The sequence below is a fragment of the Alosa alosa genome, chromosome 13 (genome assembly GCF_017589495.1).
Source record: "Alosa alosa isolate M-15738 ecotype Scorff River chromosome 13, AALO_Geno_1.1, whole genome shotgun sequence".
Lineage (NCBI taxonomy): Eukaryota > Metazoa > Chordata > Actinopteri > Clupeiformes > Clupeidae > Alosa > Alosa alosa.
Genome location: NC_063201.1, coordinates 10319750 through 10347133, shown reverse-complemented (window position 1 = coordinate 10347133; position 27384 = coordinate 10319750). Strand labels below are relative to the sequence as shown.

Here is a 27384-nt window from a genome sequence, read left to right as displayed (position 1 = left end):
AAAAAATACTTTTTGAAATCACTTGGCCTTCTCTGTCTACGCCGCCGCCGTCCACCCTGTTACAGTTTCTATGTTGAATGATGAATGAGCCCAACAAGATTCAGGAAGATCGGTCCTTCAAACGGGCAAACATTGACTACTGGATTCTGATTGGCTGTCTGGCAGCCATTTTGGCAAGCCAGCCAATCAGCACTTGAGGCAATGAAAGCAAATGGGAGCATGTACAATGAATGTTGTAAAGCTTGTGTGTACTAAAATCCACCTACTAAATTTTGTGAGGCTTGGTTTTAAGATCATCTGTCATCATTTCTGAAGAACGAACAACATTTGTGACCTGTGAAAATGTTTTTTATTGTTTTCAATAAAATCTGTATGCCGGAAATTGACATGAAGGGATGCTTTAGATTCAGGAGCTCTCAAAGAATCAAAGAAAAAAATGCATACAGTTCCCAAAGTATGAGCTAAAATGCAAATGTGCTTATCATAGTGTCCCTTAGAGTCCTGTGGGGGTAATTCAAATTGAGAGATCTCTCTTTTTTCTACCCAACCACTTTTACAAAAAGGAAATCACAGAAGAATCTGTACAACAAACAATAGGGTTCCAGCAGCTTTGTTACATGGACCCCTAATGACACAGAGTCTTAATGATGCATTAATATCATTCTCCGGGATATCACATCAAGCCTCTTTAATGTGCTCGTCATGTAGATCAAGTTTTTACTAACCTACATGTGACGTGGAGATCCCTTAACTCTTACCAGTTTGTTGGGGTAGCGGATCACCACTGGCTGGACAGGCACTGCTGGGATGAACGCTCCTGATGGGCAGAAACACACATCCTTAAGATCACCATGGCTATCAGTGCCATTAAAATAGAGCACTATACCAATACATTACATTAACAAGTACAACTGCTATACATTTGTGGTGTGTGTTTTGGTAATATATGATGAGGTACAATTCCTTGAGCAAGTGGTAGTGTCGCCAAAGCTGTTCACTGCCCAAGAAATGGTCAGGCCAAACCATGCGTTGCAAGTCCCCATCACTTGAGACAGAGGCTGAATCTCATTGACCCAGTCACAAACTCACAGACGTTAATGTGCGGTGAAATTGTGAAGTTGTGAAGTGCATGAGGGCTCGCTCGCACCCTTTCTATGCCCTTCCTGTAAGGCTCCATATATGCAGATTTTACCCAAGGGAATTACCAGACAGTTCATAGTGTTGTGACATAAAACACAGGGTTACCCACCATGAAAATAGAAGCTTGAAAAAACAGGAACAGAAACAGGAACATGTTTGCTGCACGTTTTTGGTTGTGTCAATTTAACGATACGTCACAGGGGCTGTCCCGTTCCTGTTTTTAGCATTTTAACCCTTACAGCCTCTCAAACTCAATCACTTATCAACAGTTGTCAGTTAAGTCTGTGAGGGTTCAGGGCTTAGACCTTGGGGGGGGACATTGAGTTTCAGCCAGAGAAGCTAAATCCCACTCACTTAACTCACCTGGCTTAAAAGTGATCAAACAGGACCTGTTGGTACACGTTCCCTCAGGGAAGATCATGATCTAAGTGGCACAAACACACACACACACACGTCAGATATGAGTTAACTTCACAATGTCTATGGCCATCTATGGACACATTTGCCACACATTTAAAAGGCCTGAAAAGTGAAGATGCTCAAATTTGACATTAAATGCAAAGCATTTGAATCTGTAAAGTTAAATTTGAAAATTTGAATTTCTAAAGTGATATAACATAGTATAAAACATGAATATCTAAAGTGATATAATATCAGTTTGTTTCCGAGTAGCTCTAAAGTTGAACTTTAAAAAGGTGGTGAGGCTAAGGCTAATGAAATATGCTGATTGGCTGTCTGTACCCGAGGCCACTCCCCTTCAGACTTGGCCCGTCTTTTGATCTCCTCCACAGTCTTCCTGCGAGAGTCCTGATCTGAGCGCGACACAAACACTGGCCGAATGTACTTTATCAACGCTGAAAAGACACACACACACACACACACACACACACAGTTAATTCTACTCTTATATTTGGTTAAGAATAAACCTGGTATAAAACAATCAAATATTGAAAATGTAAGTTCTGAACTGTCATTCCATACATTTTACACAGGGCTCGTAGTTCGCAAAACTGAAAACAAAACAGCCAGTGCAGTCAATTCAAGGCAAGTCATAGGTTAAGGAAAAAAAAAAAAACATTTCATATGTATTAACTGAATCATAGAAGTCCCAGTTGAGGTCTGTGTGTGTGCTCGCGAGAAGGGAGAGGGAGAGAATAGGACTCAAGAGGTGTAGCAAAAAGTAGGTGTAGAAGACGTACTTGAGTAGCAGTGTGTGTGTGTGTGTGTGTGTGTGTGTGTGTGTCTACTCTTGAGTGACAGGGATTATCGTTCAGAAGGATGTTCAGCTCCTCCCTGACTGATCAAAGACTTAGCACCTTCCTGAGGGATCATACAACACCAGTTTAAAATAGACACTGGCTGTGTCTCAAACCGCATACTTCCGTCAGTACACTGCGTCAGTGTGCACTGAGCACTTATTTCTGTAGTGCCTAGTTTTCGATGGTTAGTACTGTCCCAAAAGGAACACTTTGGTACTTTTTTGTGCTTGCGTTATCTGCACTTTATACTTAAACTAAGTACTTGAAGTGTGCAAGTAGGCGGTTTGAGACGCAGCCACTATTTACTTACTCACCTTTCTCAGTCTTCCTCCATTCTCTCTGTTACTGTAGTATTCAACATTTTCAAGTTGTGGAAAAGTTCTACTCTCAAGCTACAAGAAAAAGTTCAAGTTCTCATTGCTTTTCAAACACTGGATATTCCCTTTTCTTTCGCTCTTTGTCTGACACCGAGTTCTTTTGTCATGGTCTTGCTCTCCCTCCATCTTCCTCTCTTTCCCAAAAACACAGACGGACACACATACACACACATCTCTAAGCAATTAACCTGTAACCTGTGTTCTGGATTTTTAATAGAGTGCTTCAGAGAACACACTCACTTGACTGTTACAGCCTGAGCTGGCTGTCTCATGGCTAACTCATCTTGGCCTAGTACACTGCATGTGTGTGTGTGTGTGTGTGTGTGTATATTCGCAGTGCATATATATGTATGTATGTATGCATGGTGTGTGTGTGTGTGTACGCACGCACGCATTTTGCTAGAGTTGTTCATGTGTTCACCCAGTAAGCATTCACATTTCATTACATTTTAAAGAAGCAACTTGTAGGATTGTTACATCAAAATCAAAACACTGGTGAACGTTCTCAAGACTACCTAGACGCGAACCTGTTCTGGGTCGTCAGATGTAATTAAGACTTAGCTAACGTTAGTTGACCTGCAGCTGCTTTAACGTTTCTCCAACCATGACCCAGCTACACATTACGGAAACAGTGAAAACAAAAAATACCTCTCTAACCAACATAATATATTTAGCTGAAGTTAGCGATGCAGTTAAAGTTTAGCTTAGGCTACCTGTCGTGGAAAAATATGGCCAGCTCTGCGTCAGACTTGATGGTCTTCGTTTGACAAAGACGTCGCCATCTCAGGAAGGCTCCTTCAATGTCCACTTAATTGGTTTCTTGTTTTAATTTTGGAAATTTGCCTGCCTCTCGTAGGCTACTCGTTCATGACTACAACTGACAACTGTTGACAGTTGGCCTTTGCTAATCTGGCAACCCAAATAGGAGAACGTGCCAGCTTATTATTAATACGCTATTGTAGAATTAAATCATTCAAAACATAAACGAAAATTCCCAGAGATTCCGCCCCGTAACTCATTTTTTTTTACGGGTTTTCCGGGTTATAGTAATGTTGTCAAATAAGTCATTACTTCAATTCATCGTGTTTCCTTACTCTCTGATAACATATGGTGATACTTTTTGGAATGGTTACAATTTATTTTCCATTATTTCCTACATACTGGTCCTTTAAGTTATTCTGTTTGTCATCTGCAACAAGAATAAAGGGCAATGTAATGCAAATGTATGCATTCTCTATGCATGCTTAACTTCTCTATGTCTCTATACTAGAGAATGAAGAGTGGGAATGTGTAAGCATAAGTGTGTGTGTGTGTGTGTGTGTGTGTGTGTGTGTGTGTGTGTGTGTGTGTGTCAATTTTCAATTTCAATTTAATTGTGCTTATAGAGCACCAAAACATTACACCTGTATCATGGCACTTTACAGAGTGTAGACAATCAGAGAAAGAAAATAAAATAAAAGAGAAGAAAAGATGATGTGTGTGTGTGTGCATGTGACTGTATAAATAATATAAATGGACAAACCCTCTGTGGCGTCATTCATAGCTTTTCTGAAAAGCAGGCATGAAGCTCGAAGTTCGAAGGCTATGGGCCCTGCCATGTTTGTTATGCTACCTGACATAAGCTAACAGGCTAACGGGTTGACAGACAATTGAAAATTCACAACAAACATTATTGCTTGTTACACTAATTGTGTTATTGGATAGTACAGTATCTATTTCTCACTAACTTCCAAAAAATCTAAGCAATATGAAGTGTAACATTATATTTGCACACCAAACAGAGCCATAAGTGATGCAATTGCTCATGTTTCTCTCGTTTCAAACTTTCAGCCCATTCATACTTCCATTTCAAACTTTTCTGCTGTAAAGTTAGACATTTGACTCACGCTTGGGACTAGTTAGCGCTTTGTGCGTCCAGTATACTCACTTCCCCAAAGTGGGATGTCCTTGCTCTCAGCCTTCATGACGATGGAGGCCATCGTCATTGTAACAGGAATGGCATCAAAGTAGGAGGAGTGTGGTGCCAGTGTGAGGATAGGCGCTTCGCTGGGTGGAGCCAGGCGCCCCTTCACCGTTATCCAATGGAAGCCTCCAGAAAACCACATGGCCCGCATGAGGGTTTTCAGCATCACGTCCACGAACCTGCACATACACACAGTGAGTGACAGAGTTTGTGTGTGTGTGTGTGTGTGTGTGTGTGTGTGTGTGTGTGTGTGTGTGTGTGTGTGTGTGTGTGTGTGTCTCAGGCAGAATGAAACTGACAGAACGTATATGGTGTAAATAGGAGGACAGACAATTCATCTTACCAAATAACAAATATGTCAAATATGCCAGTTATAACCTACATTACTTTCTGCAATCTACATTATCATAATCAACATTAGTTTCTTTTCCTAACCTACATTACTTTCTGCAACTATATTTTTTATAGTTCAATATTTTATGCCTAATTTACTTTATGTTTAAACGGTTTTGAACCGATTTAAACATAAAACTGATATGAATAGCATGTGTCTGGATTGACGTCACGGAAATGGCCACGACATTGTGGATGGACACATACTTGCGAGAAGACACTTAAAACAGTTTAGAGATCTGGAGCAGAGTCTAGTGTTAATTTTGTCACCTATTTTTAATTTAGTCTTAGTCTTGTGACGAAATGTCCTTTTTAGTCTTTGTCATAATTAGTCATTCAAATATCATTTTTTTGTTAGTCAAGTTTTAGTCGACTAAAAGTCTCATCATTTTAGTCTAGTTTTATTCAAAAGAAAACTAAAGGTATCTTAGTCTTAGTCAGTTTTAGTCAAAACATTTTAGTCTTTTTTTTAATAACAAATTATTTCTGATTACCATTTGAGTCAAATAGTGTTTCACACATCTCAATTTTCCAACAATATTGTCTGTCCACAGGGCTACTCGTCTGGTATAATTATTCATTCTGATTTTTTGTCAGTCAGTATGTTTACATGCACAGGTAAGTCGAGCTACAGTTATAGCTCGGCTGGGATTTGACCATAGACTGTAAAAGATTTGACTGGACCACTGTCATGATCTTCGTAGACCAGTGTTTTCTCAAAGTGTGGTATTATTATATTGGTATGTGGTATTATTATAATATAGATGAGTTGTTTGCAATATTGAATGTAAATCCAAACAGTTCTGCAACACTGTAAGATATACCAGTTTAAATCATACAGTATGAATCCTCGGACACAATAAGCAAAGTGCAAAGACAATAAGCAAGGTGGTTCAGTGAGTAGGCCAATTGTGTAGACTAATATACTGTTGAAGTAGGTCTAATCTTTTTTTTTTTAGCTAGGGTTAGTTAAGTGGTCCTTCGTCTGAAAAAGTTTGAGAAACACTGTCATAGACCCAAGTATTAATGTTTTACTCCGCCATGCTAGATGGCGATATGCGCCCAAACGCAACACATTCCCCAAACAAACTCTCCATCTTATCCATAGCTAACTTGCTAGCGAACTTTCCATATTAGCTTAGGCTACTTTCTAGCAAACTTTGCCTCATCAGTCTAACTAGTTAAATAGTTGACATTACATGATGAACATTTTCGTATGGACATTCTGGGGATGTTATTTTGTATGAGAGAAGCTTCAACTTCTGGGTATGTATTGTGGCATAAAGCTTTCTTGTTCCGTGTAGTTTCGTGTTGCAGCCACAGGGTTGCAGCAACAGCACGTAGACTAGCCTACAGGAAAGCTGTTGCGCATGAACTCATTCGGAATATTTTGAAAATGTAACAGCTTGATATTCTGTCTTCTCATTTTGGAGACGAAAATGAAGAGAGATTTTATCTTAGTTTTTATTTCATGCAAAACTTTTTAGTCTTGTCTTTTTTCGTCAACAATAATGCATCTTAAGATAGTCTTAGTCAGTGTTTCAGGACATTACTGCCGTTTCGTCATCGTCTCGTCTTAGTCATGAAAAAAAAGGTCGTTGACGAATATATTTCCTCTCGTCTTGTCTGACGAAATTAACACTACTAGCTGGGTATAAAAAAGGACGTCTAAACTCTATTTAGCTCCGTCCGAGTTTGTGACTTGAATTGAGTTTGAGATTCGAGTGCACCAACCCTGACACACTGCCTTCATTGGTAAGCCTGGTCATGATGCAGGTCAATGTAAATGCACACAGAAATTACTTGTTTATAAGAGACTCAAGTACAAAATCCACATGTCTTTACCATCTTGAACAATGTGAGCCAACATTCTAAACACAAAATGCAATAAAACGCTGTGATTTTGTCATTGTTATGCACACAGAAGTGGTCATAGGTGGTGTTGCTCACTTCCTCCAGAGGGTCTGGGGTTCGATGGTAGTCTCAGAGCGACCCAAAGTGGCAAAGAAGGCAAACGGCCACGCCAGCAGCATCATGAAGGCAGCCATCATAAGCCGTAAAGGAAACAGCGTCACCGTCATCACAGCAATCTGTACCACAGAACACAGACAAAAACATACTTCATCAGCATTGTGTTTACCATAATTTCCCGAATATAAATCACAGTTTATTATTACATTGTGCAAATATTCTGCAGCCCTAGGGTTACTACCCAGGGGCTGCATTACGGGAATTTATTTCTTCATTCTTAGTAGTAGTATAGTATATATACTCTTTTGATCCCGTGAGGGAAATTTGGTCTCTGCATTTAACCCAATCCATGAATTAGTGAAACACATTCAGCACACAGTGAGGTGAAGCACACACTAATCCCGGCGCAGTGAGCTGCCTGCAACCACAGCGGCGCTCGGGGAGCAGTGAGGGGTTAGGTGCCTTGCTCAAGGGCACTTCAGCCGTGGCCCACTGGTCGGGGCTCGAACCGGCAACCCTCCAGTTACAAGTCCAGGGTAATATTACGTTTTTGGCACTCAATGAGTTAAGAGTGAGCCAGTGGTCATGGTTGAGGCACTCACAGAATTGTATAATGTGAAGACGCCTGTTGTCACAAGACGGTCTGAAGGTAGGCATGGTGTTGTTGCCATTGCAATATTTACAACATTCAATAACTAATCAGTTAATCATGCCCCCCTATACTATAAGCAAACATGTTGGTCTGAAGCGAAAGGAAATGATGACCAGGATCATTGGCAGTTTCAAGAAACGTGGACAATGTGATTCCTTCTCGTTAAGTTCAATGAGGCAACAGCCTGTCTGTTTTACAAGGAGATTACACCAACAAACATGCAGAAGAGAAGCCTATGAGAGGCAGAGAAAGCATCACTCCAGAGATTTCAGCAGAACTTTTCCCAAGAGCCAGAAAAAAATGTGATGCAGCCATGAAACTAGTTATCTGGTTAGCAAAGCAATAGCCAAAGTAATTAAACACAGTTTTTTGGAAATTAAATTTAAAGGTTATGCTGCTGGTTGCGAATATCGTCTGCACAGGAAACAGCATGTTATTTAGAGGAAGCCTAAACGTCATTCTCAAATAAAATGGCAGAACATAAAAAATGTATGGACAAGTGTGCCCTAATGCAAGAGTTGCTTTCCATTCAATTGATAAAAGCACCTAATGTTACATTACAATGAGCACAAGCTATATTTTTGTAGGGGTTAATGATCGTTTTGAGATAAGAGACCATTTTCCCCCACATGCCTATTGCACATTGAACACAACCTGGCAAAAGGCTGGCAGGCAATTTGAGTTAGAGACGCCTGTATTAGTATAAACTTTTTTTTTAACATGTAATTATCTCAAAAAATTCTCAAAATCCTTAATTCGATTTAATTTTTGATTTTAAAGTCACAATTCGGTTTGATTTTCGATCTTTTTTAATATTACTATTAATGCATTCCTGATATGTTAATTTTTTGGGGGGCCTTTTCTGTTTCGGGGGGCTTTTATTTTGAAACTGTTTCAACCGCGAGGTTGTAATGTAAACAGAACAAACATTAGGCTAAACAGAGACGTGAACATAGTGAAATGAAACAACACAGAATGATAATTTGATTGTTTCAGCACACTCCGAAGAGACCCAAGGTTAGTGTTCAAAGAATATGTACTTATCAATGTGCATTTTAAGCCTTAAAGTGATTTGTAACTAGATCATCTTTTCACTTACAAGTTGAGTAGGCTAAGTTAGTGTTAATTGACGTGAATGAACGTCAAAAATACTTCCAGGTTGATGTGTATATTTTAACTGGCTGCAGCCTAAAATTTGAGGAGTTGATGCCGCAGTTCAGCACTTGTGTGTGCGTTTGTGCGTCTTGGCATACATGCTGGACGTGACATTGGGGGTGTGGCTGCATTGTCGATTCTACTTTTGAGTTCGAAGTCGAGATTGAGATGTAACTTCAATCGATTTCGATATAAAATCAAAATCGTGACACCCCTAAGAAGGGTACATATAGCTTAGGTTGTCAAACCAGCTTCCCCTTAATGGTACTGGCCAAAATGTATCAGCCGTACACAGATCATCAGTTCATCAATTTTAAAAAGTTATCAATACCAGAAAACTTTTCAAACATTTCAATCAGGAGAGTTGGGTTCCTCTACCATGCATGCAACACAGAAAATTAAGAAAAACAAGAAAAACTAAATCACTTCAATTTAACACAAAACAACAGCTCAAAGATGAACAAAATGACCACCAGGAGGATTAAAACAGGTATTTTTACAAGCAGTCAAAGTGCGAGCAATCAGGGTTATCTCTATGCTACTGTTTAAAGGAATACGCCACCCCTAGGTGAAATTGGGTCACTCCCCGCAGTCCCTAGAGTTGGATGAGTAAGCCAAAGTGTTTTATAGCCGACCCAGCCATTGTCCTAATCTAGAAACGGCCCGGTTAGCTTTAGTTTAGTTTAGCATAGTCGCTGTAATCCGGCGATTCCAGCTAGCATGTCGTTGCAAAAGTGAAGCAAATAACTCAAGATTTTTTATAATTATTTCTCGTAACCTGTACATTCACATCGAGTACAAATATCAATGCAAATTAACACGAAGGGATTTACTAGACCAATTTAGATTTGGAACTATTTTCCGGCATAGCACCGGCAAAGCACCGCTGCCAGGCGCAAAGACATCACGCAGCATCTGAAAACCCTCAACTTCCGGCAATACACCAGCGTGACTACCAAGTTCCCTGCTACTAGGCTGACACTGACAGGTGGGCTTTCTCTAAGAGTTCTAATGGCGATGAATATGGAAGATTACACAACAGACGAAGATGATTACTTCGACTACCAAGATCCAAGACCCTACCTTTTCGAACCTGAGTTCACTGAAGAGGAGTTGCGAGCTTTGGATCTGGGAAGAGAGGACGTTGAGACTAGTCAAGGCGAGTCGGATGAGAGAACGAGAGCAAACACAAACTGGTGGTGTGAGTGTGGAGTGTGCCAACCCATGCCGACTAAAATGGAGTGTTTGTGCTGTGCAGAGTGGGATAAAATACTGCCATCGATGGTGGGCTGTGTGGTGTCAATAAAGGATGTATGGCAATTATTAAGACACGGGGAAAAGTTCTTTAGTCGACCGTATTCTAGATCCCTGTCAGAGAATTGTTTCCAGCTAGCCTGACGAGCCAGACCCACATTAAAATGTAGGGTCTGGGCACTTACCGTTCGCAGTGCTTAGTCTGAGGGGCGGGATAATAAGTTGTCTTTCAAATTCCCTCTGCACGCAATAGGACAGCAGCAGCACTATGAGTCCCATGCATTTCCCACCAGCGGAGCTAGTTGGCTAGTTCAAACATTTGCCAACTTAATAAAAGCTTAACTCATTACTGTTAAGCCAACAGCAACATCCATCTTATTTGTTTTCAAGTAGCAGGGAATTCAAGCCAAACCGTTGCAACTGTGCCATCAATCACTATGTTAAGCCCACCTAACGACTCTATACACGATTTCATTGGCCTGATTGAGTTTTGATTTCTGGAGCTCACAAGTGTAATTTGCTGCCGCTAGGGGCGCGTCTAGATTTCTAGGCTAATTTCAAGCCGGATAGCATCCAAAATTCCCCTATTCACATGCTCACTATTTATCACTGCAGATATTCTAGTACAAAATGGAGCGAAAAAAATGTGCAATCCGCCATAACGAGGTCTACATTAAATAGGCTAATTTAGGTGATATTTGCCCTTCTTCAATTAAAAATCCAAAACTCCCGTCTTACCTTAAACTAGTAAGAGTGCTCTGCTAAGCGGTCAGTCACTAGGAGGAAGTTATTTGGAGGACAACGAGAGTGCACACAAAGTCGTTTAACTCACGCTGTGCACGCTCTTTGCTATAAGGTGCTGTCAGGTGGCGGAATTATTCCCAAGACAGAGCAGACGGCGGCGCTTATCGGTTCCGCTAAACTATGATGTACGTTGCTGCCACCAGGTGATTTATGACATTATCGGCAGGTCTAAGCACATCATCACACACAATCTATGCTGCCTCTGGACAATAACAACGTATTTGTTGTTTAAGACACTCACCACTAAACGTATAACCAACATGATCTGTTATTCAGAAAAGAGAGCAATACTGATTAGGTTAGTTGTAGCCAGCACAATCTTTTCGTGAAGTTGAGGGTTTTCAGATGCTGCGTGATGTCTTTGCGCCTGGCAGTGGTGCTTTGCCGGTGCTGTGCCCGAAAATAGTTCCAAATCTAAATTGGTCTAGTAAATCCCTTCGTGTTAATTTGCATTGATATTTGTACTCGATGTGAATGTACAGGTTACGAGAAATAATTATAAAAAATCTTGAGTTATTTGCTTCACTTTTGCAATGACATGCTAGCTGGAATCACCGGATTACAGCGACTACGCTAAGATAAAGCTAACCGGGCCGTTTCTAGATTAGGACAATGGCTGGGTCGGCTATAAAACACTTTGGCTCACTCATCCAACTCTAGGGACTGCGGGGAGTGACCCAATTTCACCTAGAGGTGGCGTATTCCTTTAAAGCTGCGAGTAGATATCAGCTATCTAGTGCAAATATTTATCTGGAAGGGATCTCCCTGCTGGCTACCAATGCTGTGGCTATCAGGGTCGAGAAGCTGAGCTTTTCAGAGTGAGACGATTTTGGTGGTGCTGCTGATGATGATGATTCCTCTGTCACAGGCTCTTCTAGCAGGGAGAGTAAGGGGGATTCAGGTCTAAAAATACCAAGAACACAGTCTTTTGTTCTGTTCTGAAAACCTGAAGACAACACTTGGCATTGACAGCCCTAAAACTACCTCACAACCAATCAAACGGCCAGGCCTGTGTCAGAAAAAGGCTAACACAGGCCAGTTTTTTTTTTATATATTTTAATATTTTAATTTAGATGAAATATAGCCAGCTGGTTTACACTGGCATATAATAAATGCAAATTAATGTCAGCTAATAAATGAATTAAATAAAATGAAATGCTCAACTGCATGTTGCATGAGGGATACAATGAGATGTTTTGCTAATTTAAACAATAAGCTTAACTCTTGCTATGTTCCTTCAGAGGTAGTGCAGGGTCTGGCTCTTACCACACTGTACTTCAGAATTAAGTCAGAGCCTGGCAGTCTCTCACTTCACACACACACACCTTCAGCATACAGATACTCCACTCACCAACATACATACGCTTCACACACACTCAGAAGTGCACCTAGGGTTGGGTATCGTTTGGGTTTTATCCGATACCGGTGCTAAATCGATACTTTTAAAACGGGGCCGGTGCCGAAACGGTGCCTGAACCGGTACTTTGTTTTAAAATGTTTTAAATTAAAATAGTCTAAAGCATGAATTGCTTTTTTTTTTTATTGATAAGACAAATTTGAACATGAAATTGAACTGTTATATTTACTATCAATATCTCATTGCTCCTACGAATAATACATTTAAATGTTAAAACAGCTTGCCACGCATGCACACACAATGGTAAGCTCTGCTTTCAAGTTTACCCAGTGTAGGCGGTTTGCCATAAGGTATGTTAAAACCGCTTGCCATAGAACTGCCAGGTCATGGACAACGGCATTTGCAAGCAAGATAATCTAACAGGGACTCTACTTTCCAGTTAATTCAGTGTGTTCCCAAATGCTTCAAGAAATTTCATGTCTTAACCCATAACACACAATAGTTTTTAACATGTTAGGCTACATGTCGGTGTTGAAGTGTTTAGATTCCCAGCGCTAGCCTAGTAGGCATTTTAACAGCAACTATGCTCTAAAACCAGTCAGCTGAGTTTAATTAGCGATAACGTAGGCTACTGGAGATAGTTTCGTAGCCTCTTTGACAGCTCAATGACATCAGGTATGTAACCTTCATATTTATGTTTTTGCCAGCTAACTTTTAACATGATCTTCATATTCATTGTGATGCTATATGGGCCTCATGCACATGAAAGATTAATATCATGCCATCATGTTGTTTATAACACACCGTGAAATAAAGTTTTCACCTTACAACTTTGCTGATAACATTTCAAATAAATGCCAGTTAGCACATTAGCAAGGATATTGTGTAACATATAGGCTACTGTTGATGTTGTTTCATAGCCTTTTGCTGTTAGGTCCACTGCTAGATTTTGACAGGAGCTCGCAATATCGCTTTAAAGTAAGCTACCTGGGCTCACGCAAGCTGTCAAACACTGTCTACTTGTGTGTGGTGCACCCCTCTGGTTTATACATCCAGTGTTTATGTTAGCTAACTGTATCTGAATGTGTTGCTATCAGAGCAAGACGTTAGAGATGGCGCATGACATGCAGTGATGCCTCGTGATAAAAAAAAAAAAAAAAAAAACGCCATTTAAGCACCGAAATGAGGCACGAAATCCCGCGTTGTTATTCGATGCAGTTACTACCGTTTGCGTCGGCACCGGTGCCATATTAGAACCGTGTTTCGGTGCCCAACCCTAAGTGCAACACATCCTCTTAATGCCCCCTTCTTATCTGAGCAAAATGAAGAGTACAATGAGCAGCAGATACATGAGCTCAGGGTACTTTTTTCACCCACAGAAAGTTCAAGAGCTCACCCACAAACTATGTGGCTGTATATTTCCAATCAACATGCAAATGCACAGCATACGTCAAAGAGCATTCATGGGTCAAAAAATGTCAAGTGAATAATGTACCCTACAGGGCCCTTAGCCAACAGGCTACTGACTGCTGTCATACCAAATACTAATTCATATTTCTGCACAGAGTCCTGGTTTGTATATGCTTATGGTTATTATTCTGTTAAATTCTATTAATAATATTGGCATTTTTTAGGCTATTTGATTTTACTATAAACTGATCATTGTAATGTTAATGTAATGTGTATTGATGTCATTGTAAGTCACTGTGGAAAACCGGAGCTTTCGAATGATGTTAGCGGCTAGTGCTGATAAACAGTTTGCATTTTGCGGTTAGCTTATGTTTCTCTGCACGCTCTGGCTTGTGACTCCAGCGCCTTCACACCCAGAGTCCCTAATTGAATAGTTTTTTTGTAAAGTTTGCAGCGAGCCTCATACCTGGAGCTGGGTACCACTTGTAACCAACAGCAGACATCGCTGTGATCTAGCCAGTGTTGCCACAGTTACCTTGAAAAAGTAATCTGATTACTCCTTTAAAAGTAACTTAGTTACTTTTTAAAATCAAGTAATCAGTAAAGTAACTGAGTTAGATTACAAGTTACTTTATTAGTTACTTTCAGCAGCTGCCGACAACACCCCCCACCGCCTCAACATAAAAATGACAACCGGTTTTGCCAATACTCACTTTATTGGAAATGCATTTTAACACTAATGTCAACAATGTATAGCAGACATCCAAACCTGAAAAAAAAGTAATTTTAGGGAGGTAGCCCTTTAGCCTACTTAGATACTGAAATTCAGATGTTTGTTCAATAATGTCTAGTCAGTACACCAAATAAGGAAGGCCTATAGATAGAAATTGTGATGATTTGTTTGGGCTTTTCATTTTCAAAAAGAGAACAAACGGGAGAGCGCGGTGTTTGCAAAGAAAAGGCTTTTCATGTAGCCTTGGCAACTAGCCATCTAGTATAGGCCTGAATAATAGCAAATTAAATGACACTTGTTAAACTCACCTCAACAAGTCTTTTGCAGCCATGGGCAATGTTACAAACAGTGCAGTGTGCAATACTATCATTATGTTTTACTCTTATGAGACAAGGGTACACTTTTGTGTAGTCTGATGTGAAATGGGTCTTAAATGTTCCTTTTTGGAGGCCACTGACTCTGCCATGACGTTCCTGTTCCTATATACACTGAACTGATTAATTTAGTTCGGGAGAAAAAAGATAAAAGCCCACCTACACTGAAAATTGATTGGTTGATTTAGCAAAACAGGATGCTCTCTGTCTTGGATGCGCTTCAGGCACACACGCACCACCCCTCTCTCTCTCCCTCTCCGTCGTGTGCACGCTAAACTCAGATGCACACACGATTTTAATTCCCGGGCTGGCTTGCGCGCTCTTGTTCGTTCTAGTTTCCGGGAGATTTTATCTAATTGCGGGCTTCAGGAAGCCGCTATTGGGAGACTCCCAGAACTTCGGGAGACTTGGGATGTCTAGCTAGACAGCACTTTGTCATCAGCACAGAGTGTACAATGTACCAATGTACCTTAATCATGTTTAGCGGACACAAACTCAAAATAATGACTATATAGCTAAAATGCACATCTCTCACCTCCCTCTATTGTTGTTTATGTGTGTGTTGCTGCGTGGTATTACACGTGAGTCATCATGCTAAAAACGTGAGCGTTAATCCCCGAGACAAGAAAAAAGCAAAGAATATATCTTTTACTTAGGTAATGACAAAAATAGTAGGCACAGTGACTTGGATAAGTAACTTTAATCTGATTGCTAGAAATAGTAGCGTGTTAGACTCGCTACCGAAAAAAGTGGTCAAAATAGAGTAACGCGGCATCACTGGATCTAGCCATGTCTCGTTGAAAGTAGGCCTCACTTTCCCATTTTCCACACGTAGCCGAACTTTAACAAATTCTGAGGAGACGCAGACGTAGGCTATTTTGCGGGCAGGTATTGCATTTATCACGGGATTTGTAGATTTATCACTGCGTAGGCTACGCACCAACACCAATATCCCCCAGAAAGAACTACAACACACTGAACCAATGTTCTGAGCATTCTGCTGGTTTTCTTACAAAGGTAGCAAAGACGCTAGAGCTCTGCTTTGCATGCTACGACTCAATACTTTTTTGCTACTTTGTAATAACTTTCTGCGGCCAGCGTTTCTGGAAATGAACGATGGTAAAATATTTTTTAGACCTGACTAAATGAATTCTAAGACCTGGGAATGAAAATCTGGCCGTTTTTAGACGTTTTAAGGACTTAAATTTAAAGTTCTGAATTTTAGGCTTTAAGACTTTTTAAGACCCCCGGGAACCCTGCTAACCCCTCACTGCTCCCTGAGCGCCGCTGTAGCTGCTCCGGGTTAGTGTGTGCTTCACCTCACTGTGTGTTCACTGTGTGCTCTGTGTGTTCACTAATTCACGGATGGGATAAATGCAGAGACCAAATTCTTTGTATACGCAAGTATACTTGGCCTAGAAACCTGATATACTTTTACATTTACATCAATCGGCACATCTCTAATTTACGCTACAGGTCTATTTAAGCAACAAACTCTTGGGCAACAATGGAGCAATCATACACCATCACCGATGGTCGTATGGTAGTATTTGGCCCCTCAAGAATGATCGAGAACAATCTATTCTCTCCATTGGAGACTGCCATGTAAGCGTTTTTTTTTTTTTTTTCCTTTTATGCATAGCTTGCGTTCGCATATTTTATCTATGACATTGACCTTTCAGTCTGAGGGCCACTATTTATTCTCACCAAGAGATTGCAACACAAATGCCTGGTCATTTCTATTCAAAACTACATAGTTCTCTTTGTTATCCTCATTGCCCAGGGGTGGGCAAACTGCGGCCGGATCCGGCCCGCCAAGCACTTTCATCTGGCCCGCCAAGCATTTAATGTGGTTATCAGGCTGCTCGGTATTTTTTTCCTGCGACAGAGACGATGTTGGTTAGCTTTACTGCAAACTACTTTTCACTCTCGTTAGAGAATGTTTACAATGTCAATGTCAAAACATCATGTTAAATAGAGATGGTAGGCCTACTCTTAGTTATCTCACTTTGCAGCAGATCTAACTTGAACATTATGCTACTCCATTTAAATGGGAACACGTCTGCGCTCACAAGAGGGAGAGAGAGCGGCTGGCTTGTCATTGTTGATAATTGATATCTCCTTCTTATAAGAAACTTTTAAAAGGAAATCATGAAGGCAACAGTAGTCCCCACTACTGACCATTTATAAACTGTGAGAGGGCACAGCCATAGGTACAGCACTAACCATAGCGGAGTGGGAAGATCGTTGAGAAATAAACGTGAAGTGTTCTTAAAGCGACAGTGCACAATTTATACATTTGTTAAACAGCATCAAATTAGCAGTATTTTTTAACCAATTAATATTTTAAAACAAATACTTTTGATAGGCTATAAAAATTTATATTTGTGTGTGTGTGTGCCGTGGGGGGGTGGATGGGTGGATGAGTGAATGGTGTGAAGAAGGTGGATGGATAGACAGTTGGATGGAATGTGCCTTATATCCTTGTAGATTGAAGAGACAAAGAGAGAGTTGGCCTAATAATTCAGTACTAAATAATTGAACTACTTAAACTATCCAACTATGTAACTGCTCAGCAATTTCAACTGTCAGTTGTCATCAACTATAACTCCCGCCAACTGTTTCCTCTGCCCACAACTGTTTCAAAATAAAAGTCCTCACTACAATAATTCACTATTAAATAATCTAACTATTTAAACCACTCAACTATTTAACTGTTCAGCCATTCCAACTGTCAGTTGTCATCAACTATGACTCCCACCAACTGTTTCCTCTGCCCACATTTTATGTTATATGTTTTGCATTTTTATGCACTGGCAATTCCTCGGAATTACATTATCTATGTTAATATCTCAAAAAGTATAAAGTGTACAAAAAAATACATTCCTCAAGTGTCCAGTTATACCAAAGTAATGCTTTTATCAAATAAATTTATTAGCATTAGCATTCACTGTAGGAATTCCAGTGGCTGATTGAGATAACGGGGTCTGTCCAGTCCCATCTGCTGCAGATCTTAAACACTAGGACTAAATTGGTTTGTGTTGTGAATAAAGTGCAGACAATGCAAGACCTTCCACTACAAGACTGCAGCAGTCTATGAAAGACACTGAACAATGGCAATGCCATGAGACTAATCCTGACCAGGCCACACAGATGGACACCACTGGACAGTTACCAAGACAGAGAGGGTTGTTGCATGTCAACACTTAAATGAAACCAATCCACATCAAACAACCCTCCAGTTCAAGGAGGAGGATACCTGAAACTTGCAGATAACATGGACTGCAAAAGACAAGGAGAAAGGATAGGAGTGAGACAAAAAAATTAGTGCTGTCAAACGATTAATTTTTTTTTATCACGATTAATCGCTGAATTCCTATAGTTAATCACGATTAATCACATATTTTATCATTATTTTGCATTTCTGAACTTTCCAGGAGTCCATATTAACAATAAAGCAATTATTGTTCATCTTGATTGGGATTTAAATGAAAGCAAAGCAAGTTAGTTTATTAACTGAACTTTAAGACATAGGTCTATTTGATTATTTCAAATCAAATTTCAAAAGATGTGCAGAAGACCTGAGGCAACACAATATATTCTTCAGAAATATAGCTGATATAAACTGAAATAAATGCTACTGCAGAAGTGCATGCACAAAATGTAGGCCTACACACATTATAAAGGGCATAACAAACAGAAAATAATATATTCATACTATATTCATTATCTTTGAGTTCAGTTGAAAAATAAGGAACTTTTCAACATGAGTGCATTGCCATTTTATAGGCCTACAGTCTATGGTGCACTGTCACTTGCCACACACATCAACGCCGAAATTTTTAACAGGCAACACTGGATGAACAATGGATTTTATGGAGCAGCGACCAAATATAACTGAATCGTGATTTACACGGCTGCAAAGAGCGATGCTGGTGTGCGGAGTTGTATTGTAAAGAATGGAATCTAATGTAAATGAATGTCAAAAGCAGAGTGCATCGCAAATAGTAGCAGCCAAAGAGGAATGTTGATAACAGAACAACGGTGAATCTTTGGCGGCACACAACTAATGCGTCAGCCTAGGCTACTACTCTTTGGCCGGCTCATTAGCCCAACCAAGTGTGTGCAGCATGCATTTACGTAGCCAACTAACGGCGCATCATCATAAAGATACATTTGATCTGCATCACGTCCCATTTTAGCGGAAAACACATTAACATTATACCATTGAAAGACAGCTAGTAATCACACGTTGACGTTACATCTAGTTATTAATTCACAGGACATTCAATCATTTTACTAACACAGCAGTTATGAAGAATTGTGTTTATGTAACTTACTCATGTCGAAACGATGTACATTACCAACCTTATTCGTTTGCAATACCCCATTATACATGTATACATATTGTACAAATTTAGCATGTACACTTACCATAGGCCTAATATCCCATGCAAAACGGTTATCTTGCCAAACCAAAGGCGGCAGACTGTACAGAATATTGTGGCGACTTTGCTAGCTAGCTAACTGTGGAACCTCAGTATAACATAGCCAATTATCTCACCTAGTTGTAGGAAATGGGCTACGTTCATATTACAAGTGATAGAATGAATGTGTGACTTATGTTTAGTTGATGTTATGACATGTAAAGTTAAGCTTGCTGAACTTAATTAGTCAGCCACGGGCAGTTTGACTGTGCCTCTCGATACATTCGTGACACCCCTGTTAGTGAACTGGAAAGAGCAAAACATAGGAACATGGTCACATTAATCCCATAAACACACAGATAACTCTTACACAAACACCTTTTATTCATGTTTGTTTCAAGATTTAGTAAGTTTACTATAAGCACGTTTCGCTCTCCACTTTGATGCAGCATAGATTTCCATTATATCAGTCATCTTCCCCCTAAAAGGGGGCGTGTATGCAGCACATACAATGTTCTGTTCCATTCCATTCGTCAGTGCGTATTGTTTAGTTTCCGATCTAGCTAGATCGGTGTGGTGTTGTAGTTGTTCTAACGTTACTAGTTGTTGCAACAGCATGTGCAAAAACTACAAAGTTTGTTACACCAAAATAAACGTTAATCTCGCGATAAAAAAATTGACTACTAAAAACATTTAAAAAAAAAAAAAAAAAAAAAACATGGGAGAGAAAGAGAGAGAGTAAAAGAGTGGGAAAAATCAATAGCTGACTGTCTCCTGCATCTGAGAAGAGGAGGGAGGGGTGAAAGCAGACTTAAGGAACTGAAACAACCTCCCGAGGACGACTTGCCAAAACACACACACACACACAAACACAGGTCTTTATGTCGGCTCAGTTGACTGCTAGTAACCTGCTAATTGACGCTGACGTGCGGAATAGACATGCGTCAACGCATACCAGTGGGTGTTCCCGACGGTAGCTATGCAAATGACTTGAAGTATAACTTGATTGGTTGATGCCGTCCGTCGATTGGCTTGATTGGCCGGTGCCGTCTGTCAGTGCAGCAACACGAACTTCTGAACTTCTCAACGCGAGCGACAGGAGAAACGCGACGCAACGGACCCACAATTCAGTTCGGCAACGGATGACGTGAGCCCATGTAAAGTGAATGAGATGCGTCTCCAGCACTGCAACGCACGCAACTGTGTGTAGAAGCCGTTAACAATCAGACCTGAAACAGGAAATGAGGACGGCTCCAGAGGCCGCACTAATCATGTGATGCGCCACATGACTTTCTGACACACTCCCTCTGGTGATACATACATACAAACACACACACACACACTTGCTCACAAGGTTTGCTTCAGCAACACACATCCTTACTTATCATACGTCTCTTCTGTTAAGTGAGGCCTAATCTTACCTTACCCTCAGTAATATGCACATTCCCACACTCTTACCCCGAGTGAACAAACATTGTTTCTCAAAATGCTCCTCTCAGCAACACACACTCCTTTTCGCATCCTTCCCTTATAACATGGGAAGCGAGGTCTGAGGTTTTGCATGGAACTAGACTTTGTTTAAAGGAGAAATCCAGCAAGTTTTCACATAGATCTCCCCTTCTCGAGGTCACCGAGTACTCTCCGTACGGAAACCCCCGAAAAAAATCGGTTTTACCTAGCTTGAGTTGCTATAGCCAGCAGCTAATGTAGCCAGGCAGCTGCAGTGCTACACTCTGTGGGCATGTAGAGAAATGGAGATCTATGTGAAAACTCGCAGGATTTCTCCTTTAAGGACTCTCGAATACAACAAATCAAACCTATTTAAATGTAAACAGACAAATCTCCAATCACATCAATGATGACACCAGGGTTAAACAATAAACAGCAGCAATGGAACTCAGCAGGAGAGAATGATCAGGTAAAAAAAAAACTGACCTTACCAAAACCAAAATGCAATGCACCCTGGCATCGGAGACAAGGAGCAAGAAACTGATGAGAGAGCATGATAGAGGCTCCAGCTGCCAAAGTGGCTAAAGGCTAATAATCAGTGGCTGTGTGGTGCTTGCCATAGTAACACAGGACCTTAGGCAACCCTGGCTGTGTGAGAACTCACACCACATACAGTGATAGTCAAAAGTGTTTGGCACCCATCAGTGTTGCGTGGGTTTGGTCACAAGCGGCCCGCGGTCGCCCGATATTTTAATCAACCCAACCGCAACTCGGACCACAAATATTAATTAGGACAAAATTATACCCGACCCGCGATCCGACCCGCTTATTTACAAAATGTGTGCTTTTAGTTTATAGCCTGCATGCAGTGTGACAGTAGGCCATTTCTGTAAAACAAACTAATTTATTTGCGAAACTTATAATGTTTGCGCAGGAGAGAGAATGAGAATAAGAGCGCAAGCACGCACACAACCACCAAGGATTAGAACACTAGGATAAGATTTGAAGGCCATGGACATGCATCTTTCTTTCGAAAACAGAAATGGTGAGGCAAGGTAGGCAAGAGAGATACATTGCTGGTCAAAACGTTAGCGTAAGAACTGGTTTATAATGCTTTTATAAACTTTTATGCATGCGCGAACCTATACATAGATATGGCTGTGTAGTCTGTGCCATAACATTTATTCCTGCAGGCTGCCCGTTTTGGCTGTCATACTTTTAAATGGCTTCGCAAGAAGTAGGCCTACATAGACCATAACTTGTACTACTGTCATCTTCTTTAAGAATTTTTCCCAATATTTCCCATAGCCTATATCGCTTTTCCTGAAGGGGTGTCTTTATTATTTTAACTCGCGTCTTCAGCTTCTTTACTGTTTACTTTACTGTATTGATGCTAGCTTTCTCGTGATATTTTAAGTAGGCCTATTTGTAGAAAATATATATTTAATTATTTTTAACTGACCCGCCCGCAAATGACCCGAATATCATTAAAATATTTTGTTTATGACTCATAACCGCGGGTGACCGCTTAATTTCGGGCAGACCGCGCAACACAGGCACCCATGCTAAAAAAAGGAATATAAAATCATCTTTTGGAAATTGATCTTAATGCCTTAAGTAAAAAAATGAGGAAATATTCAACCATTAAAGACACCAATTTTCTTTGTGAATGAATAATGTGTCATAAATAAATAAATAAATTTGACCATCATTGTAACGTCACCTGGTCAACAGTCAAAGAAGCCAATTCAAGGAAACACACACACACACACACACACACACACACACACACACACACACACACACAAGCATCTAATCAGAGTATCAACATGAAGATGAATCACATGATCAACTTATTGCATGGCATCTTGGCATGTGGGGTGGTGGTAGAGTAGTGGCTAAGGAGCTGGGCTAGACCTAGTCAAGACCGCCTAAACTGAGACCAAGACACTACCAAGACCGAGACCAAGACGAGACCAAGGCCAAGACAGACTAAGTCAAGACCAAGACAAAAAAGAAAAAAAAAAAAACAGCTAGTGAGCTAGTGTTACACCATAACTTGCATCAATTGAATAAGAGCAGCATACTCGGGTAAGAGGTTCAGTCCCAGTTTGAATTCAATTTAAGAAGGTATTATTTCAACTACAGACAGAACAATGCAGAGACAGAGCATGTCATGAATGTGTGTGACTGTGAGCTCACTCACTGTAAATGTTTTCGTAGACTGGGTGAGATAAACTATGTATAGCAATTGCATGACAGCTGTTACTGCACTATTAGAGGATTGAGACTCCTTTGTCTTCTGTTGAGGACTGATATTACTAACTGGTCCAAAAGTCATCTGATAAAACAGCTAACACCTCCAACAGCTATGGGAAATATGTAACTAATTACAATTATCCTTAATTTGTAGATGAAATTGAAGATGCACAATTATAACCTTGCCAGAAATAGATTAAGCCTGTGAAGTCAAAACAATGTGATATGCAGATGTTATTTAAATGTCACATTTATTTAGTTAAACAACTCAATTTTTGGCGATTATTTGTTGCAAATCTACCGACCACTATGTCGACCTGAGACTGCAAGACCAAGACAAGACCGAGGGATCCGAGACCAAGACAAGACCAAGACCAAAGGCGGTCGAGACTGTGACAAGACCGAGACCATGTAAAAGTGGTCTCGAGACCAAGACCAACTCTAAGCTGGGCTAGCATGCAGTAGCCTGAAAAGTTGTGGGTTCAATTCTCGGTTTCCACTGTTGTGCCCTTGAGCAAGGCACTTCACCCCAAGTTGCTTCGAGGACAATGTAGTCACTTGTAATAGAATTTACATATGTAACTCACTGAATAAATGTAGAGGTGTAAGGAGAACCTAAAGTAAAGGAACTGGGCAATCTGCCCAAAGCATCTCATAATGGGCACTGCTGGCCACGTCATGCAGCATATAGACCCTCTCAACAATAAAAACAAAAACAATGCTTGAACGTTCTATTTGGGTCCCAATCTACTTCCTCTGCATTAAGATAACATATGGAATGTTAAAAAGGTTAGTCTTGTGGGGCCAACTATGATGCTGATAATGGAACTCTCTTGAAAGGGTCTATATCACGGAGGGGATGTCACGGAGGAGGGTCGCTGCAGGAAATTATTACAGCTAGGCTACACAAGCCAGAACGCAGCAAGCAGAAGCAGAGACTGAGCAACACTACCAAACGCTGTCTCTCAACCACACACCGAGTGACTAGAGAGAGGGCCAGGATCCTCCTGGCTGTTGCCCAGCTCCTCTGCTTCAGTCCTGGGTTCATGCCCACGACATGCTGAGGGCCCTCTCCAGATCTCCCTGCTCTGGCAACAGACACCCGCTATTAGCTAGCTTGGCCTTCCTGTAACAGTTGGCACCCAAATAAAAAAAGGTTGATGCTTGAGCTGCTTTGCTATTGTGCAAAAGACCAAAGCTCAGGGGATTTAAGACTAAATATTTTATTTTTTATTTATTTTTTTAAAGCTAAGTTTAACCTACATGCATGACACAGAAAATCAGTTGATCTCTAAACAGAAGGCTATGCTGAGAGTGACTTAAAAAAATAAACAAACAAATAAATAAACAAACAAACACGTTGTGGCCCACCTGAGGTACCTTTAGCAGGCAATGATGCGAGTGCGATGCTGTGTGAATGTGATGCTGTGTGAATGTGTGTGTGTGTGTGTGTGTGTGTATATATATATCTCCTGACTGCACAGGATGTGCACATTATAACTGTCACCAGGTCATACAAGGGTGATGCATCATTTAAAGGTGAAATCTGATTCTGGCGCAAGGCTGTTGATGTCTAAGCTCAGCAGCCCGCCCAATTCCCAGCGTGATTAGTTGCTAATTGCCTGGAATTCTGTAGGCTTAGTTTGAGGCATTTCAGTGCACACACACAGACAGCTAGAGGACTATGAGGAGCCGTTTGCGGATGGACTACCCCAGGTCTACTAAGTTCACTAGGGCTATCAGACCAAGTTACTGCACTCAGTATAGCCACCTGCAGCTTACAGTAATTCTATTACACCGGACATGACAACGTCCAACAATAGTGCCGACGTCATGGGTCAGGAACACATTAACCACTGACCTAGGCAGAGCTATGCTCTGCTTTTTTCGATATCCAGTTACCATGGTAGCTGCCGTCAAGGTTCCTTGCATCAGAGTCCCTATTGCCCAAAGTTCTGTCCTGAAGTGCAACAGCTGCTCATAGTCAAGTGCAACAGACTTCAAGGGCAAACTACCAAATTATGCTTTGTATACATGTATGTATGTATGTATATATACACGTGTGTGTGTGTGTGTGTGATCTATGAATGAATGAATGGATTGATGAATGAACGAATGAATGGATGGATGGATGGATGGTCAAAGCAGGACGATGACAACAAAGTATTGCGCCAGAACAGCATAATCATTGATACCACATTTCGGATCTAGCACATGCTGCTAACATCTGAACAAGATGTAAGATTATGATTCTCGGATCTCATCCAAAATTACTCAAGGTCGGGGCCTTGAAGATTAGATTTTATTAGACTTTTGTTTAGATTAGATTCAACTTTGTCATTGTGCGCAGAGTACAAGTACAAAGACAACGAAATGCAGTTTATGCGTCTAACCAGAAGTGCAAAAAAGCAGAAAAGTGCAATGTGACATACAAAGTAGACAGGTGGTGCATAGACAGGACAGGATAGTAGTACAATATAGTTGGTTTACAGAATGTGATTTACAGTAAATTAAATATGTCAGTGTATTAGCAGTAACCTTATAAGAGCAGACTATACATATGGCTGTAGTATGAACAACATAGATATGTGCAGTGTAGTAGCAGTAACATTATAAGAGTAGTACGAATAATACACACACACGCGAAAATATTATAACAGAATATATTATAAGAAAAAAACAGAATAAATATTGATATTTAGTATGAACCAGACAAATGTACAGCTATGGGCAGTGTGGTAATAGTACCATTGTAGTGCAGAAACAATAACTGTAGTGCAGAAACAGTAACAAAGTGTTGCTCTTTACAGACAGAGATAAATAAAGCCTAACAAGAGTGAGCGCTACTACCATTATACCAAACAGATAGATAACCTTGCCAACATGCTCGGTACACCGTGAGCACTTTTCTCCTCCTTCACAAAGCTGATTAACGTTAACGCAACCACAACGTTATGTTACCAGAGTGTGTCTTATCGTTTCCACGCCTCTTAAATCACCACCAGCCAAATCACCCTTACACGTTAAAGTAACGTTCATCCTCTACACATGATGCCTAGTAAGAGGTATTATGGTTTGAGAGAAGACATGAACTCCATGTGCAATATTACAAATAATGGTACACTCTATGGCTATTAGCAAGCTAGGTACCGTTCATTTGCATCAATCTGACGGTTCTCTGTCATCTGAAGGGATTTGCCACTTCACTCTGAGGACAAAACATACCCTACTAAAACGGATAGTAAACTAACCTGGATGAAATGCTTTGGCTAATTACCCACCTCAATTGTGAAACCAACGAAAGGATTCAATATAGCCTAACATTATGTTTGCCATCATGCCTTCGACACACGTGTGGTGGGCTAACCGTGCTACGATTTAGCCAGCTAGACGCGTTAAACCGTGAAGGGAGTACATGGGTGCAACATGTATTGCTATCTAGTGAGCATGTAGCTAACTCTGACACTACCCTAAAGTACAGTAAGAGCAACTGAAGTTACAGCCTAGAGAGCTTAGCTCAGCATCTTAGCTGACTAACTTAGCTGTGCTAGCTGGCTGTTTCTTTCTGTTTCTGTAAACCCTGTAGTGCTAAGCTTGGCTCCCAGTCAGAATCTCATACATAGATGCTAGCTAACCTCCCACTTGACAAACCTGTAGAGAAAGGTTTGTGGCATTGAAATAGCTTGCGCTCACCTGGGCCTTCTGGAGCGGTGTGAATTTCAAGTCATGCACAAATGGATTTCTGACGGGGGGAGCCAGTCCCTTCCCATCCCCTTCCACTGAGCATCGTCTGCAGTTCGGCAATCTCATCCCTACCAAACCCAATGGAACGGATTTTAGCTGGAAACAGTCCCAAGCGACTTTATCCAAACCGGGAATTTCGTATCCTCCCGCCGAGTCCAGGTTACACGTTATCTTCTTTCCTTCAGGGATAGAGATGGCTTCGGGATTAACCGGATCATGTAGCTATTTGACGGTAGCTTTGCACGCAACAGTAGTCCAGTTAGATGTGTCGTAAAGATGCAGGACCTTCTAGTCGGGTTTACGCACAGGACGCATGCGTAAGGCCTGTTGTCTACTGACATCATCAAGCCAAGTCGGGGTGTGTCGAGCTGTGCCGAGTGGTGTCGAGTCCGAGATGGTGTATGTCTGCAGTTACAGGCTGTAGGCTACTGTACTGTACTGTACTGTAGGCTACTGTACTGCACGCAGGCAAATGTTACATTCAATGTGCCAAGTTTGTTTTTAGAGATCAGAGGCAGACGATTGTGTTTTGAGAATAAGCCAAATGCATTTTAACAATTTATTTAATATTACATAGGTCTAATCAATCAAACCAAGCAATGACCATTTATTTCTCAGAACTGAATGGGCAATACAAGAGAAGTTCAGCAAGGAACAAAACGG

The 27384-nt window shown here is 40.8% G+C and overlaps 1 protein-coding gene across 1 annotated transcript in view; it reads right to left on the bottom strand.

The window, feature by feature from the left end:
* Positions 1–26964, bottom strand: part of LOC125306022 (lysophosphatidylcholine acyltransferase 1) — a 39610-nt gene extending 12646 nt beyond the window's left edge. Inside the window, exons 1-6 of the mRNA XM_048261157.1 lie at positions 26671–26964; positions 7083–7222; positions 4704–4918; positions 1882–1994; positions 1504–1564; positions 759–817 (exon numbers count right to left, since the gene is read on the bottom strand). Of these exons, the coding sequence (XP_048117114.1) occupies positions 759–817; positions 1504–1564; positions 1882–1994; positions 4704–4918; positions 7083–7222; positions 26671–26787 (705 nt within the window). The 5' untranslated portion in view covers positions 26788–26964. The remainder of the gene's footprint in view (positions 1–758; positions 818–1503; positions 1565–1881; positions 1995–4703; positions 4919–7082; positions 7223–26670) is intronic.
* Positions 26965–27384: the final 420 nt, after the last annotated feature.